Source organism: Anneissia japonica, unplaced genomic scaffold (genome assembly GCF_011630105.1).
Source record: "Anneissia japonica isolate Jap-2015-1 unplaced genomic scaffold, ASM1163010v1 scaffold685_len2926416_cov193, whole genome shotgun sequence".
NCBI lineage: Eukaryota > Metazoa > Echinodermata > Crinoidea > Comatulida > Comatulidae > Anneissia > Anneissia japonica.
In genome coordinates, this window is record NW_022692922.1 from 2,467,598 (window position 1) to 2,486,392 (window position 18,795).

Below are 18,795 nucleotides of genomic sequence, written 5' to 3' on the forward strand. Positions count from 1 at the left end.
ATTTGACATTTTTAAGTAAATACTAGACATGCTTCTAGTCAACTCAAATAATGGACTGGTAATTATTGGTGATCTGAATTGCGATGTTAAATCACTGACACTCCTTGTTACACTAACAGGTTAAATGAAATTACGTCTAATCATCATCTTAAATTGTTAATTAATGAATCAACAAGAATTACAAATAATACCTCAGCCCTGATAGACATATATGTATGCCTCTAATCTAGAGAAAGTAAAGGCTAGTGTTTTAATACACAGTGGTCTAGTGATCATTCTATAATATATGTTGTAATTGGTAAACAAAAGAAAACTGTCAATAATCACAGTTATAAAACAAGTAGGAGCTTCAAAAACCTTAACGAATTAAATTTCAAACTAGATTTATTAAATGTAAATTGGATGGAAATTTCTAGACAAAATGTAGATGATGCTCCTATAAGACTTTGAAAACAAATTCCTCAAAGTGGCCAACAAACATGCACCAGTCAGAAAAAGAAGAGTGATACATAAACAAAGCCCTTGGTTAACCAAAGACTTGCTGAAATGCATGCAAGAAAGGAATGCATCCAAACAGAAGCTATCAGGAAAAACAATACACAATTTTGGGATGTATAACGAGCTAAAAGAAACTAAGTTAATTCTAAACTTAAACAATGCAAAAAAGAATATTTTTCAGATACAGTAGCTTAATACCAAAAACCCCAAAAGATCTGGGAAAACATAAGACTTATTGTCCCCGGTAAAATTTTCTTTTGTAATTAGTCTATTTTTACAATTTTGTTTTAATTTCTGTTGTTGGGTTTTACAATGCCTTTATGGCCTTGTAAAAAAACACTATTGTGGTGAACAAGTGTTTCCTTAGCTAAATAATTTTTTTTTATTATATTAGAATACTAAACTGCAAAGTTTTAGGTATCAAATGGAGGAATAAATTTGGGACCAAATTAAGGATAATGTGGAAATAAGCTGTATAAATTTCTTTGAAAATGAAACAGAAATTGAGTCAGATTATTGAATAAATGCTTAGGAAGCCTTCAATACTCTATCATGTATAGAGTATTTGTATTAGAAATTTTGAATGATCATAAACACCTTTACTGCAATCTATAAATAATAAAGTACAACTGAGGGGCATCACTACAGTGTTCTCATACAGTAGACAATAAAGCCTTGTTTGTGTACTGTACAGTAAATCATCAACTGTTGGAAAACCAGGCAATGCAACAACCAATTTACCAAAAAGATTTATATCTTAAAAATAGTGCATTTCATTATATTTCTCAACGAAGTTTATTCAAGGATGCATGTCAATCATTTTTGGAACTATTTGAGACTTACACTGACAATGTCCAATCTTTGAGCACAATCTAACCCCCATACCACCCCACATTTTCAGGTCCCAAAAGTGGTTTCAAATTCAAGAGCAAATGTATAACTGTAAATAGTTGGTCCTAAATGTTGAGCAAAATGTATGAAATTACACAGAATGAAAATATGAACGATAAACAAAAATTTAAATTTAAATATATTAAACTTATAAAAAATACAGCTATTTTATTGTGTATTAAATGTAGAAATTAGGTTAAATAAATGGCATTCTTTTAGATTTTGCTCAAGTATTCTAAAAAAAGTACTTTCAAGAAGTGAATCCATTTTAAGATTGTTGGATTCAGAGGAATACATTTTCTACTCCTGAGTTTAGTGACATTTCCATTGTGGAAGTACAGTAGCTATTTTTTCCTAATGATTATTGCTCCAAACTGCTTTCATCTCATACAGTAGTTTTAAAAGTCAAAATAAGAATATTTTATCTCTTTAAGTTCTTAATCTTATTTTGAACTCCAAGAAACCTTTTCATGTCTTCAGAATGAACAATTATTGCAGAAATTGGCAGAATTTCCAGTTTGGTTTGAACTTTTCATAATGTAAACAAATCACCTTGCCTTTGGATGGGGCTATTTGAATGTAGGTCATATAAACTAAGGACAGACAGATTAGAGGAAGAAACTGCCCGTACTGGCGGTCAATAGTGTTCTTGTTTCATAATTTTTTTTAAAGCTTTATATTCTCAACATCATACAATGCCCTTTTCATTGGTTCTCTATGCTTCAGCCAACTCTATGAAATGCGGATTCTTCCATTATGTCAGAGGGTTCAGATATAATCACCATCAACATGAAAATCATCATATTGTATGTTTCAATAGCATACAGTATGTCAAATAAAATTTTATTTCAAATATCATTATGTTTTATCCCATGTGAAAGCATTTTTAAAACAGAATGAGCTACCTTGGTAAAACATTGACAATGAACTAATTCTATACTAGGAATACCATATCGCATACATTTCACTTTTACTCATTATAATAGTGAGACAGTATTATATAAATATAACATTGTTATTATACTCAATATCAATTTCAAAGAAATTCTCCAGGTGATTCAAACCAAGAGCAGAGGGTGTAAAAATAATAATGACTAAATTACCAAAACCATTATAAATATTCTCTGAAACCTAATAATACAACAACAAAAAACAAAAAAACATTCTACTATATGGATACAAGTAGAAAAGCCAGCACCTACTGTTCACAGTAGACTTAGCTATTCATTATTGTCTATTATTGATTCTTTCTTGCCAGTGTGAAGTTGAATAATAAATAAAAATTCACAGTCTGTTATGTTATAGTAATAATAAAACATTAACAAAAAATTAAAAAATTAAATTTTCCAGTAAAAGAATTAAAATATTCAACTGAATTATTAAGAATGGACTCATTTGAATTTTTGTTTTTACAGGCAAAAACCACCACTCTCATCTAATTTACCTCTACAATATTTTTGAAAATCAAAACAAAGGCTCTCACTAATTGGAAAGATATCGTATTATTATATAATAAATAGATCTACCATTTCAACACTTCCCTATGAGTATTTAGGAAACCTGGACTACAGTTTATGTTTATGTCTTTCCTTTCGGTTTTCAAGCACAAGCCAAGTCTTTATTCATTGTAGAACTCTGGTGTTTGATACAATACCTCCAAAAACTATCTAGGTACAGTATTTTTCTTAGGTCTTTAAAAAAATATATTTCATTATATATGTTATTTTGTTTCGTGGTTTTGCAGTTTTAACCCAGACTACTCAACTCACAGCTGTTATTTGATGTCCTATTCAATAATACCAAAAAATATAAAAATATATAATATGCATCATAAGAAATTATTTTTTGTTAATAACCAATGTAAACACCCTGAGCTCACCAGATTAACTTTTATATTTAAATAAAAGAAGATAATTACAATATTAATTTTGATTGTGTTTTAGTTTCACTAGTTCCATTATAGAAACATAATCTAATTGCTACATTTTTTACCTAGAATTATAAAATACTTTTAATACAGAAACTATATCAAGTGATGTACTGTATACTATTAAAGCTTGATGCCTAACTTGAATAGGTTACTTTTCTATAGAAGATGTTCATTTACAACTAACTCTCTTTAATTTTGATACCAGGGTAACAGTACATGTTTAAAGCCTTCCATTTATCTTTAATCTTACATTTTTCATATTATTGTCATAAATGGTGTAAACCAGACTGCACTGAGCTTGTACAGCTGTAGCGTCCATGGAGTACAGTAGAAAACTTCTATTGTGACATTCAATGTACAGTAGACAAATACATTCCCTAAGGTATCTACGATAAGTAGGACAGTCAATGGATGAACTCGAAGTATTTCATTAAATATACATGAAACTATTATAGAATTCGAAGAACATGAACAAAGTAATCCTGGTAAGCCACAACCAAAAAAACCACCCAAAAAATCTATTGCTAAATGCCAAAAAATGCAGTAGAAGATGATGGTGACCTTATATTGACCTGAAGAAAAGGCATTACTTATAGCTTTAATCATAGCTTTAAGCATTACAAGCTCAAGATATTTATAGCTACAATTGGTTGTCAAAACTGTATTTTTAAGCTCATTAGAGAGAAACATAGAATAATCCAGATGCTTTAAACAAAGGTGATACTGTAGTTTGCATGCATCTACATAGGGCAAAACTTCTACAGTATAATGTTGGGTTGGTCATTAAAATGCCAAGCCTTCAAATTTGAGGGTCCTATGTTCAAATCCTGTAATAGGAATTTTTCTGACAACCAAAAAAATTACACTCTCTGAGTTATGAGAATGTATAGCATCATGTGATTATGTTTGGCAAATGAAAGGGTTTTCTCCAGACAGCAAGTTTTTCTACCATGGAGTTATACAATTTTAAAACTTCATGTTTTCACAAAATCATCTAGAAAATACTTCAAAAGTTTAAACATGATCAACCACACCTGATCAAAACAACCTGAATTAAGCATCTCTTTTAAGTATACCATAACTAAAGTACTACATAACAAACTCATAATAAAGATATAATAAAAAATAACCTTGAATAAACAATTTTAAAAGTGAAACTCATTAACATTAACTTCCTGCAAAAACAGCACCATTTTCTAGCATGGATGCCAAACAACAGTGTAATAAACTAAAATGTGATTTTGTGCTTGTTAGCTTAATACAATGGAGTTGCTAATTTTTGGAAATTATTGACATAATTTGTTTCTAATGGAATTAACAGAGCAATTTTGTTCATACACTCTAATTATCATCAACAGTGCATGTCATGCCACTGCTTGTGAATCATAAATTTAAAGTTTTAAATTTGAAATTATCTGTGTGTAATAATATTGTTGTTTGAAAAGGGAGGTCTTCAAACTCTACATTTCACTTTAAACTAAAGTTGTCCATACCCATCCAAATCAGAAAAGGTCCACATTTTTAAGACAGTCGAGAATGTATACAGATATAAAAAATAGTTAAGATATGTGCACTGTACATGTCATTCAGATTAGGATAAAAAGATAATGATGACAATGAAAATGAAAATGATGACCATGATGATGATGATGATGATGATGATAATAATGATGGTGATATGATATGAAAATTATGATGATGGTCAACATCATGACTGAAGACGATTGATGGGCATGTAGATAATGATGGCAATTTTTATCTGGTCCAACACCAAACTCTGATTTAATTGAACAAAAATTACAAAACAATTTATCAATATCATTAATATATCATACAGTAGATTATATCATCTGAAAATTGCAAAGTACATTATCATTGGAGTTAAAATATATAATCCAATCCAGTTGATAGCATGTGCTTTTAAAAGGAAAGCAGCAGTCATATACAATTTTTCATGGATTAAGCTCAATTATGTGGGTAGGTACGAACATGCAATGGACACATATTGTGTGTGCTACAAATTACAGTTGGCATGTCCATTCTAGTGTTGTTAATACACTACCGTACATAAATCTAACTATTATTATCTGCCATTCCTGAAGAGAGCAGGCATCACAACCATCTATCATTAGCATACCTCTCTCACAAGTTGATGTCATATTTCATGTCCACATTTATAATTTAATATACAGTAGGCCTACTGATTAGCGGAGATTACCAATACAATAGCAAAATATTCATATCAAGAGCTTGTAGAATAGCGAATCGTGAAATATAGTAGACTTACTTTTCCAGACCAAGCTAAGCACGGGCATAGGTTTGAGATGACTGACTTAACGGATGTATACTCCCACATACCAACTGACGTTAACAAAAATCCTAAGAAATGCTAAGCATGAAGATAAACGTATCAACATCTCCTACATAACTGCTATAATAATACTATAATGATTAAGCTTGTATAATAGTGTTGTTGGCAAAGACCTCAAGTCTGTGTAAATCCTGGTTGGTGATGACGAGTTGATTTTAAGCTAATAGGAATGGTGGTCTGACAATAGGTTAGGAGATCCTCTTTCACACGCACGTGGGAAATGTGCCTACCTCCTAACACAGGAATCTAAACCTATATGATTCAACAGTGCAGTATGGCCATAAGGCAGACAAGGAATATGGGGAAATGTATAATGTGACATCCACAGACCTACAGCAAATTGTTATTGTTAAGCTTGTATTCCATTATTATTTTTATTATTATTTATTATTATTATTACTATTACTATTATTTATTTATTTATTATTATTATTATTATTATTATTATTATTATTATTATTATTTATTATCTATTAATTATTATTATTATTATTATTATTATTATCATCATACAATCACTACACTACTTTTTTTATATATATATACTGTAAAGGTAAGGTTTGGAGATTTTAAAATACATTCATGTGATTAAGGAAAGTATAAAATGTTTGAAATACACATAGGCTTCACATGTACAATTAATAATTCACAGCTGCTAACACACATTCTGTTAAATCAAAAGACAACCAAACAAATGACGGTAGTAATATGTATGTTAAACTGGTATATTAAAAATATATATATTAAAGCAAAAGAAACAAAAATTAAGAATATACAATATATACAGTACTATATACATGAGACATCTATGTAATTTTCTATGGCATTGTCTTTAACATGGATATATCAATTACTGCAAAACCCCAACAACATTGTAAATATACAAAACCTTAATTAAAAAAACTATAATGTTTACACCTCACATCATTTACAATATTTTTATGGCTATGCACATATAATGATTATTACTGTGGGTTGTTGGCTCTGTGGTATATCTCTAAATTAGAGTCTCTGAGAAACGATTACATCACGATAGGATCATTTCCTTAATTGCGCGCTGAGTGGGTCTACATTACTTTTGCACAAACAGCTGCAGAACGTGCAAATCCATGTCTCTCCGCACTCAATAGTTTATTAATGTCATGGAATTTTGTACAGTACATTAATTTATGGTTATCAATGTTCATGTAACTTTAACTCCAACTTTCTAACACTAGTGATTAAATTTCAATATTCCATATTTCAAACCTGATTAATTATAGTTTTGTGAATGAACAGATAAATGAATAAAAAATTATTCTACACTAACTATATAAAAAGACATTTGTACAGTAGTTCTATAGGCACAAAGCAATATTTTAACTTAAAAATAAACTGCAGATGATTTTTTTTTACCAGTCTTTTCAACCTCAATTTAATAATTGTACCCAAAAGACTTCTATCCATTGTTTGTATAGTGTTAATGCACAGCAGTATAGCATATTCAAAGCATATGTTTATAGACATAATGGAAAAAATGCTTCCTTCTGCTATCAAAATTGTTATATTAAAAATAACAATAAGCAAGTGCATAGTATTTGTTTCGTATACAATGCTGTTATTTTTGTGTCTAATAGTCTCACACTAGACCCCTGTTGGTGGTGAAACCATGTTTCCACTTCCATAATACAGTATAATGTAAAATTATAGGGCTGTTGTTGAGTATATAAAGCCTGCGAAATACTGAGCAAAGATCCTGTAAGTATAACACACATGGAAGAAGATGAATACATTTATGCTGGCAAATAACGCTGCAAAACTTACCCCACTGTCAGGGAAAATTTTCCGTACATCTGTACGTGAGGAATGCGATCCTGTAAGAACTATCGATTCTCGTTTTATTCGTATTGTTTCGTTGAGCACGGCAACCCTCTTTCTCACAGCTTCGGCTTGAGAACGTGTCAACGATGATGTCACTTCTCGTAAACTGGCATCATCAAGCTCATTACCATCTAAATTAAGAAAAATTTCTCTATATATTTAAAAAAAAATTATATTTATAATAGTGATCATGCAACATACAGTAGACGTATTTAGAAATAAACTGTAAACACATATTATCATGCTTCATTAAGCACATCACAGTTAAGTAGCACTTGATATTGTAAGTATGTGCTCAATGCACTAAGTTCAAGATTTAATGGTTGTGTTTATAACTATATTCTTGATATAGCACTTGTTGGTAAAAAAATCAGCTAGCACGTACAGCCAACTTCAGTTGAGACACAAATCGGAAAAACCAAACCTGTATGGGGTTTCCAAATTGGTATACAGCAGTACTGTATATTAAATAATTCACTTTAAGTTATTATGTATAAGCAATGCAATTCAATAAAAGGACGCACATCTCCGCTCTCGAATATAGCATGTGCGTACAGTCCTTGATCTTTTCTGTGGCATTGACAACCTGATACTAGTTGCGAATACAGCTGTCAATTATTAGTCTATGCGTGCCATGCGTTTTATGGTGTTAGTTACTAGTTTATTAATTTTTGGTACTTCGCATTGTCTGTTACATCTGATTTCCTTTGACCCCCAGCTTGTTAAATAATTCTATAAACTACAATTTGATTCATGAAAATTGACCAACACAATGAAAAGTTTAATATAGCAATTGAAAATTTACGATATTTACAAAATTTCATGTTCATAAATAACATTAAACTGTCATTTTGACAATGTTGGACTAAGGTGCACAAAACGAACATTTGAGTATATACAGAAAATTTATTTATTTTTTCTGCGAAGCAAGTCTCATGAACAACAATACACCACAACATCAGTAAAATTAATGTTGAAATAACGAATATAATTTCAGTCTAATGTTAGTGCAAAATATCATTAGGCCTTTGTAATCACCGCAAGATGCGCGATAATCATGGCAAATAACACGCACGTGGGTAATTCGTCACACGCTGACGGTTAATTACGGTTTGGTTGCTATGGTTTTTGTGAAGATCAGCGTGTCGGGGCATGCAGCGCGTAGAATGTCGATGCCAGAGTTATATATTTGATGTCCCGATATGTACTTCCCTTTGTTTAATTGCCTTGGTATAAGCCCATTTCCAAATGTTTGCCTTAAAATTAAAAAATCAGTATTGTTATTTATTTTTTATATTACATTAGAAAAAGATGTACAGTACAGTAATTATGTAATAAATGTTACCTTTAAATTTATGTGTCAGCTGATGGAAGCCAGCTTCCTTGAGCCAATGGACTTCTTCTTCTCCATCTAGAGGGCGACAAACAATATACAGTAGTTTGAATGTTTTATATTATATATTTTAAGTAGAAAAATACAATATATTACTTCGTTCGATGCAAGGAGATTACTTTCTAGTTGACAATATTTAAAGGCAAAGAGGGTACCAACATCATTCCCATCAATTGTACAGTATGAAACATGAACAAATGCAAGGTAGTTACTTTTAGATCATTGCTTATACAGGTTCTTCCCTAACTACCCGGGCGAGGATTTGTGTTCTGGTGAATAGAAGCTAGTTTAAATGCAATATAACCGTGCTATGTTTAGACAGGTTTGTATGCAAGGTATATATTTTTAGATCATTGCTTCCAGGTTCTCCTTTGAATTTGCATGGCAAGGATTTGTGTTCTGAGGAATAGAAGCAAGTTTAAATGCAATATAAAAGTACTATGTTTGGACAAGATTGGACGTGAACTCATTGTCTTGGAGCCCTGAGCGAATTCTGTCAGGACGTGAACTCATGTCCATGACAGCTAACAGTTAACTATTGTACTTACCATACGGTAGGTAGATACGTTGTAACAACTACATACCAAAAATCTATTATCCATATCTATTTGTATATTTTTTAACTTACAGTACTTTGTTATTAAACAGAGTAGTGTGGAGTTAAACACAGAACGAGGAACGATTATTTATTTATTTATTCTGCCTTTAACGTTGCTGCTATAGAACTTGGCTAGGCCATTAACAGGGTCATCGCCAAGGTCATAAACTATAGTTTTGACACAGATCAAGGATACAACAAGTAAAATCCACTTAACAGAATAGACAAGCATTCAAACAAATAATTCTGTTAAAAGGCTAACAATCTTCATTTAAAACTGTAATACTACAAATTTCCCTATTGAACACAGAGACTGGCTGTGGTAAAATATGGAAAAACAATTTAAAATCCAATTAAAAAAAAGGATCAAGACAATAAGACACATACAGAAGCTAAGTTTTTCCTGCTTCTTTCTACTAAGAAAATCTGTAAATTATCGTCATCATTATTATCACATAATTATTATTGCTAAATATTGTTAATTATTAAATATTAGAACAGATTCATTTTGAAATTTAATTTCATTATGAATATATATGCAATTTTGTAAAAATTAATTCACATTCGTATAAAGAATGATTATTACAAATGATATTTGATATTTTGATAGGGATGATAACTTGTTGCCACAAAAACTTTAAAGTTTTTGGACAACAACTTACTGTTCCCATCAGGATATGAACCTACTGTAAGGTCCACTGATTATTATTTTGTTGTTTTACCTAATGGGCTACAGTTCACGGCCAATCTTGTATGCCTAACTAAATAAATAAAATAATATTCAATAATGACAAATACTTTGAGCGATAGCAAAAGGGCCTTCTAAAATGACATCATAAACCTGTATTATTGTATTAAACATTAATATTATATTACATATATCTACATACCCAAGGTAAAATATGCTATTCCTGAATAGTGTGTAAAAGGTTGGCAGCAGAATAGTGTCTGAGCCTTCCTAAGCATGGCTCTCAGCACTGATATCTCATGGCCTACAGATTTACAAAATTCTGTTTTGACTCAGGACTGTTTCCCACGGATTATCCTTCCTAATTGAGTCAATTGTATAGAAAAAAATCCACCGTGTGACACCAAATTTATCCATTTGAGCAATGAAATAATTAAATCGCAGACTTGCATTAGAGGTCATGTTAAAAATATGAAGAAAGGGAGCAGGTTAGCGCATCCAAGTCTTATGCAAATCAGCCAGCAACAAAGGAATACATAACCACAGCTTGACAACCCTTGCTTTTTCCAAATCTATGAGCTTCTGTCTGCGTACCACTGAACGATTTTGATTTATGCCTGCATTGAATATTAACAATAACGCTATTTTTGCATTCAGATACTGTCAATTCATAAGAGGTTTTACGAATGATATGTTGGTATTATATTGTTATTGTCTGTTTAAATATGGATATTCAAAAGAGTGGTACAGCAGTCAAATTGTGAAAACTGTATAGGAAATACAGTAAATTTTATTCTCACTTATACTAATAGTGACATTGGCAAATAATAAACCAATTATCCATAAACAAATGTAATCAAGAACCAATCTAGGGTACTGTATATTAACTAGCATTGAGCAAATAATATCTAATATGTGAATTGATTACCGGTATTGAAGTTGGATTGCTTTCAATTGAACATATAAAGACAATATTTTCCCAGCTAATTATAGTTTTTGACTCTAGAATCTAGACTCATGGTTTTCTTATTTGATCTGTTTCATCGAAGTCAATCTGTCCATGTTTTCAAATTTGTGATGTGCCTATAAATGGCCATGATACATTAATGTCATTACACCCTAAAAATATGGGCATATCACATTTATTTGTCGCATAAATTTGATATTATGGACGGAACTTAAATTAATTTTTAATTAAATGAGCAAATACGTTTTACTTGCTTTTTTGACAGGCTTTTTTTTTACTTTGCAATATAAAAAAAAATGTTTTGATATGTCAAAGAGTAAATTTAAAGAAGTAATAAACAAATTAGTACTGTACCAACTAATGTACATTACTACATAAGTTTTCTTTTGATTGATTGATAGATTGAATAAATATTATACTACATATACGAAACTGGCAAAATATTGGGTAGTACATTAGCATATAGGTATTTATGATACCTCCATGGTAGTAGAAAGCTGTATGAATGGCTTGACTTAAGTACTTTGTAGCACCATATACAGTAAATATAAAGTTAGAACATAAAATGTAGATAAATAGCATTTAATACATTTTGTAACTTTACAGTAATTGGCTAACAATCAATAGAGTACCGTAAATGCTCAAATAAGCGTCGCCTTTGAATAAGCGCCACAGCGCTTAATCAAGAGTATACAGTATATTAAACTGTGAGTACAGTAATGAAACACATTGAGAAAGAGGGTTTTAAATACATAGGCTATACAGTGTTAAAATGAATAAATAACACAATGAAGACAAAATAATTTCTTTATAAACGTTTATTTACGATAATATAGTTCTGACCTATGATACAGTAGGCTTACTGAAGTACGGGAATACGTGAGATAGGTAACATGAGAATGGGCATGGAAAATATAGATTAGTCTACTGTATACAATTAATAGACAAAAGAGAGTATAAGATGATTAGATTAACAGAGTGCTACTTGAGATTTTAATAAATTCTCTTTTACAATTAGTATTATCGAGGACAATATGACAGCATTGAAATTCAACAACATATTATAATGAAGATAGATTACTACTATACACATTAAAAAATTGCGATTCCTAAATGGCGTGAAATGAGCTTCCCGACTTCTGAGGTGTCTTTTAATGACTTTTAATTTCTTCAAAATTCAATGTTTCCCCCCTCCCCCCTCTTGAAAACGGTCGGGTAAACTTTCGCATTCGTATTACAGCAAATAGGCCTATACACATACACATAAATAAGAAATTGAATAGTTGCATAAAGGCAGGTCGGCGGGGTCCTCTCCCAGAAAGATTTTGATACCTAGATGGCAGGAAGCGAGCTTTCCTGACTTCTAATTTTCCCATTGTAACAAAAAAAAAATTGAGCTCACAGGCCCTGAAATTGTTTTCTTTTTTTAAGTTTTAAATTTTTTATTTATTTTTTTTTTTTCCCAAGGGGGGGTCAGGACCCCCTGACCCCACCCCCCTCAGATCTGCCAATGCCTCTTATTCAACTATATACATCGCCACCTTTTCTCACTCATTAAACACTGTTAAACTGCAGAGGGGGCTATACAGTATCAACCGGTAGTTCAAGTATCTAAATTGAGCTAACTGTATATTAGTATGTAAATTTGTTTCTGACATTTCTTATAACCTTTTAATGAGAGAGCCATTAAATATTGTCAATTCACAAAGCTACCTGAATTTTCAAAGTCCAACCAACATATCATGTGTAACTTTTTGTACCAATTTCTATCATTCTTTGAAAATGTAAATAGCCTTTAACATCACATCCTGTGAATTGTTATAATGACGTAGCAATTAGTTGCCTTGCTTTTTTTTTTATTCTGGATGTTTCCCCTTATAACATTATGACTGCTAATAGGCCATGGGGTGAAAAAAGTTCAGTCCCGTTCCGAAATTTTCATAATACTTTCACTCATTATGATAATTATTATAATAATATTTAAAAGCACCAAAAAAAAGTTTGACCGTCAGAACTTCTGCAAATACGAGAAAATTACGTTTAAATTTACAAAATTGAAAGTTCTTTGCACTAGATTAGCACACGACATTTTGTAAACGTCACTGTACTCGTTCGAATATTGTATTTTTGATAGGTAGTTTATTATTTTCGAAATTCGTATTACTGCTTAAAAAACAAATTTAAAAATTATAATTAGATATAGTTTGTATTTTAATTACAGAATAATATTTTTTAGTCTACTATTAAATTGATTTTGTTACAATAACTTCACGTGTTGTGGTACAGCCAACAACAGTAAACAACAACATGGCGACTAGCGGCGGACAGTGTGCTGGTGTTGTAATAAAGTGTTGTTTTCACCGTGAAGTAATCGGTAATGAAACTCCAGTTCTAGTTCAGCAACCAGATTCTTGAAGATTGTTACTTGTATCAAATTATGGATAGTTTTAGACAGTCATAACCGAACTATAGCTGATAGGATATGCCTCTTGGATGAGGGAAATGATGTGATAAGACAACATCCTTACTTTCCACCCTGTTTGCTATCATCGTTACATCGACACGAAATCAATAGCAATGATAAGTTATCATTACCAAGTGTAGTGTAGTCCCGTCAGTACCTTACCCAGACACATTGTACAATATATTAAAAATATTCTTTTAAAAAATGGTGCTGACTGTGCAGGCCCTACCTACCCCACTTAGCTTCGTGAGTGGATTTCCCGTACGATTGAAAATCGTAACGGTACTGGGTTTGGTCTGCAGGAGTTCGTGCTTCGAACAGGTCATTCCATTCATAGAAAAAGCCTTTTGATGGAGAAAGTACCTTTTTAGCAAAGGTTTGCCTAGGTCGAAACGAATAACTCCGGCTATATAAAATTGATTATAAGATTGAAAAATATTAATCTTGTTATTGTAGTAGTGATAGATACTATGTACACGTTTAATTATTGTTATTTATTCGTTGTCATTATATTTACATTTAAATTTAATATATTGTATAAGTATGAATTATTATGTTCATGTAAAAATTAATCTTATCAATTAAAATTGTATATTTTAAATAATATAGTAGGCAGAGTTTAATGGAGATCATCAAATGCGGTTGTAAGACCGGGTGCAATCAAGGCAGATGTCAGTGCAATAAAATGAACATGAAATGCTCCGATCTTTGTCAATGTACAAACTGTCAGAACAGAGATGATAAAGACACCATGAATGAAGATGCTCAATTTGCAGACAATGAATACCTCTAGACGAAATTTACGTAGATGATTTGTTTGATTGAGATTTGATGTCTTTCTTATTTCATCATTATTATGTATAATGTAGACAATTTAAAAAAGGTAACGTAACCGTGTGACCCTTGAGAATGTAAGAACTTCAGAACCATGAGACTTAACACACAGTCACACAGGAGTACGTAAAGCATTATCTATTTTTATTCATTTTGTACAGGTATATTATGGAAAATTTTTTAAAAGTATAATGTAATGGTGTAGCCCATGAGAATGTAAGAACTTAGAACCATGAGACTAAACACACAATGACACAGGAGTACGTAAAGCATCATCTATTTTTATTCATTCTGTACAGGTGTATTATAGAAAATTTTTAAAAAGTATAACGTAATGGTGTAACCCATGAGAATGTAAGAACTTAGAACCATGAGACTAAACACACAATGACACAGGAGTACGTAAGGCATTATCTATTTTTATTCATTCTGTACAGGTGTATTATAGAAAATTTTTAAAAAGTATAACGTATTAAATGGTGTAACCCATGAGAATGTAAGAACTTAGAACCATGAAACTAAACACACAGTGACACAGGAGTATGTAAAGCATTATCTATTTTTATTCATTATGTATGATGTACAAATGTTTAAAAAAGTACCGTATAATGTAAGTAACGGTGTAACCCTTGACAACTTTAGAACCATGAGAATAATCACACAATGACAAAGGACTGCGAAACGCTTCACTGTATTTAATTATTAAGTATTATATAGAAAATTTAAAAAGTAACGGACTCACTAGAGCGCAAGAAGCTTTTATTAAGATGTATAACATGTGTACATAGAGTTATATATTGTATGAGCAAGCTCTAAGGAAGGGAGGAGAAGCTTTCAGGATATTTGAGAAATAAATATGAATTTTTCATATTACAGTATTAAATTTCAATTTATATTTAATAAAATGTGTCCCAACATGTGTCAACCGGAGTATACAAAACAAATATACATCCATGCACATCATAACAATGCATCAAGTTTAAATTTCCCCACATTTAATTCTTTATTACAATTTGAAAGTAAAATAAATACAATAATTTTAAAAAAGGAATATGAATGTAAAAATACTGTGAGAATGAAGTGTGTACTTTAGAACGCATACAGGGAACATGCAGACACATTGTCAAAAGGAAGACCACAGTCAAAAGAAGTCAAAATACTAATACATTTTCTTTAAAATGTTACACAATTATTGTTTTGAAAAAAATATCAAAGAATTGCAATTACAAATAAAATAAGTTTTTTTGTTGAAATTTCTCATTAATAATTATGCTGTAAGTTGACGCGAATTGACGTGTACTGACGCAATCCGACATTACTTGACACGATTTGACCTAAAATGACGTGATTTCATGCGAGTTGACGCAAGTGGACACTCATGGTATGATCGCGACGTGCTTCTACACCGCTGTATCGCGGTGTGTTTTCCGACGACCAGTAGCCTAGGAACGTACAGTAATAAAACGGTAATTTTCTTAAAATTGCAGAAGATATTTTGGTCAAACTTTCTATATTTGATTCAAGACATATTACTTAACTATTGTAGGCCTATATTTTTTATATTGAAAAGATCGGAACGGAATTCGTTTTCTAGACGTCTTTTGAGCTTCACCCCATGGCCTATAATCGTTTGAATGAGACCATTCTGTAGTATCAATCAAACTTAACTCACCAAATCAATACAGGGCTAGGAATACCCGTACATGTTTGTCTCGCAGTTTACAAGTTTACACAGTCATTTTGTGAAACCTTTAGCAACAATACACAAGGGGCGGAGCTCAACGAAAGGTGCATTGTATGCTTTGACTATTAAAAAAACTACACAACTACAGATTCATGTTTATTTAGAACACTATCATTCATAAAGGTGTATTGTGCTATAGCTAGCTAAAAAAAACCTGAACAATAAATCTCAATAATAGAATTGATTGTATAAATTAAAGCAAAAACCGAAAGGTCCACTGATTAATCTCAGATAAGAAAGTATAATACATACTCCAAGTATTGAAAAAACGATGGCGTGTATTTCAATACTTGGAGTATGTATTATACTTTCCTAAATTAAAGCAAGGTAGTAGCTTTCAGTCGGAAATTATATTTCTTCTATGCAGTGACGGCGCCGACAGGCAGGACAAGAGTTGAACTCTGGCACGTAGTGCCATCTGAAGGGTGTAGGCCCGAGCTAGGGGAAGGGTTTGGGAACAGATATATAAAATATTACCATTCTTATATTCTGGGCACACTTAAAGCATGTCAGTTATAAACCTTAAATCAGCTTGAAAATTCTTTTACATTTGTGCTGTATCTGTTTTACACTTTCTACTATAGTATAAATATCATCTTGTATTACTTACAGTATTATTTATTTAATCTTAATTATTTCAAAACGGGACATATTATAACAGTGTGTGTAAAGAAAAATATAATTATTTCCCTGTATGGACTCATACATTATTTTCCTGTTGACAACAGGAAACGTCAAGACATTCTTCAACAGAAACAACAATTCTTTTCAGAACTATCTATGTGGTGTACCGGAAGCATATAATATATTATTACTTGCCATGCAAACATTCAAACAATAAGATATAAATTGATATTATAAAATGAGTTTTGACAAACCTTCAGGATGGTCATCCTCTAAAGCTTCTGAGCTATTTTCAATTCTGCTTGGTGATGCCTCATCTTGCTGAATCTCCTGGAGCTCTTTGAAGAAGACCTCTAGTTGGGCACTGTTCTTGCTCTGCCGATCAAGTAGTGGAGTCAATCTGATGGAAAAAGAGAGAGAGCAGCTTAGCTCAGTCGGCTAATCTGGTGGTAGCCACTGTGTGTGTGATGAACCGTGAAGATCTCTAGGTCCCCGGTTCAATTCCCATCATTTGCTCTCCTTGCGTTTAAGCCGTTGGTCCCGTGTGCATTATGGCCCATGACACGTTAAAGAACGCAGTACTCTTCAGAAAAGAGTAGGGGATTGTCTCCCGGTGTACTGCCCAATCAACACCAGAAGGACCCCACTGGAAATAAGTCTTCTTCTAGACTTTCGTGGGTGTTTACACATCCAAAGTTTATTAATTCTATTACAATATTTTATTCAGGCAGACTATTCATTCAAAGCTGGCAAACTTAATCATTGATGCCATATACAGTAAATAACCCGGAGTTTTATAAAAGCTCCATGAGTTGTTGAATCAGTTTGTTTGTTGTTTCATTTTATGCTCAAAAAAACCATATACTGTAGATAACAGGGAAAAGGTTACAAAGCAAAACCATTTAAATAAGCAAAGGTAAACATCGGCTTGCTGTGACGGCAGCCAACAAAGGCTCTGAAACAGTGCTCCTCATTTGCCACGAATCGTCAAACCAAAAAGGAAATTTTTCAATTCTCTGGGAAACATAATTCTAATAGGCCTAATACATCACAGAATAGCTTAAAATAACCCACATTACCCTGCTTATCTAGGCCTAGTAGCTTAGTGCCCTGGGCTTCCTCAGACTTTCTGGTCTCCATCAAAGATACTTATCTGGTGTACAGTATTTATTTTATGAGAACTGAAAGAGATAACCAGACAGAAAAATCTTGCAGTTTATACTGTAATCAACGACAGGAAGATATTACATTATATTAATTGCTAGAAAAACAGTTTACAAAGGTACAGTATCGGTACACAGGCACCACTATGAAGAACAGTTTCTACTGTATTTTTATAACAATACTGTCATTGGACTTTACTGTACAATACAAACTATTTAAATATATTGATTAACTTGATTAATATAGTTATTCAATAACAATTTAATCTCTCACTATCATTTATCCCAATACATAAAATATATAAATATTTAACAAACACAAAATTATAAACACAATTATAGAATTGAATTTTACAGTATTTGACTTTAATTTGAACTTATGACCTCTGACCAGAAATAGCTTTACTTTGCAGAATCACTTTGTTTATAATACCACTCAGATCCTTCCTAAAAGCATCCAATTGTTTCTGACATTTTGTTTGTTCATTTTGGTCCGTTCTTACTTTTAGACAAAATTCAAAGTTTGTCTGAAAGTTACTTTCACTGTTTAGTAAATTATTCAGTATGCATTTGTTTATTTATTAAAATAACTCCAAAGTGATCATAACATATTTTCTCTTTTTTTCTTCAGTTATATAATTTCATACTGTGATTTAAATTTAGTATAATTTCCAGAAAATTATCATCAATATTTTATGTACTGTCGAAGTCAACAGATATAGCAAAAACCAGAGCCTTGCAGGTGTCAATGTTCCTTTGCATGATACATG

General features: G+C 31.6%; 1 protein-coding gene across 1 annotated transcript in view; it reads right to left on the bottom strand.

Annotated features, from left to right (window-relative positions):
- The window catches only part of LOC117100527 (rho GTPase-activating protein 18-like), a gene marked incomplete in the record, with an annotated part of 62,941 nt that overhangs the window by 35,342 nt on the left and 8,804 nt on the right, over positions 1–18,795 (bottom strand). Inside the window, 3 exon segments of the mRNA XM_033240287.1 lie at positions 7,494–7,681; positions 8,896–8,961; positions 17,117–17,262. Of these exon segments, the coding sequence (XP_033096178.1) occupies positions 7,494–7,681; positions 8,896–8,961; positions 17,117–17,262 (400 nt within the window).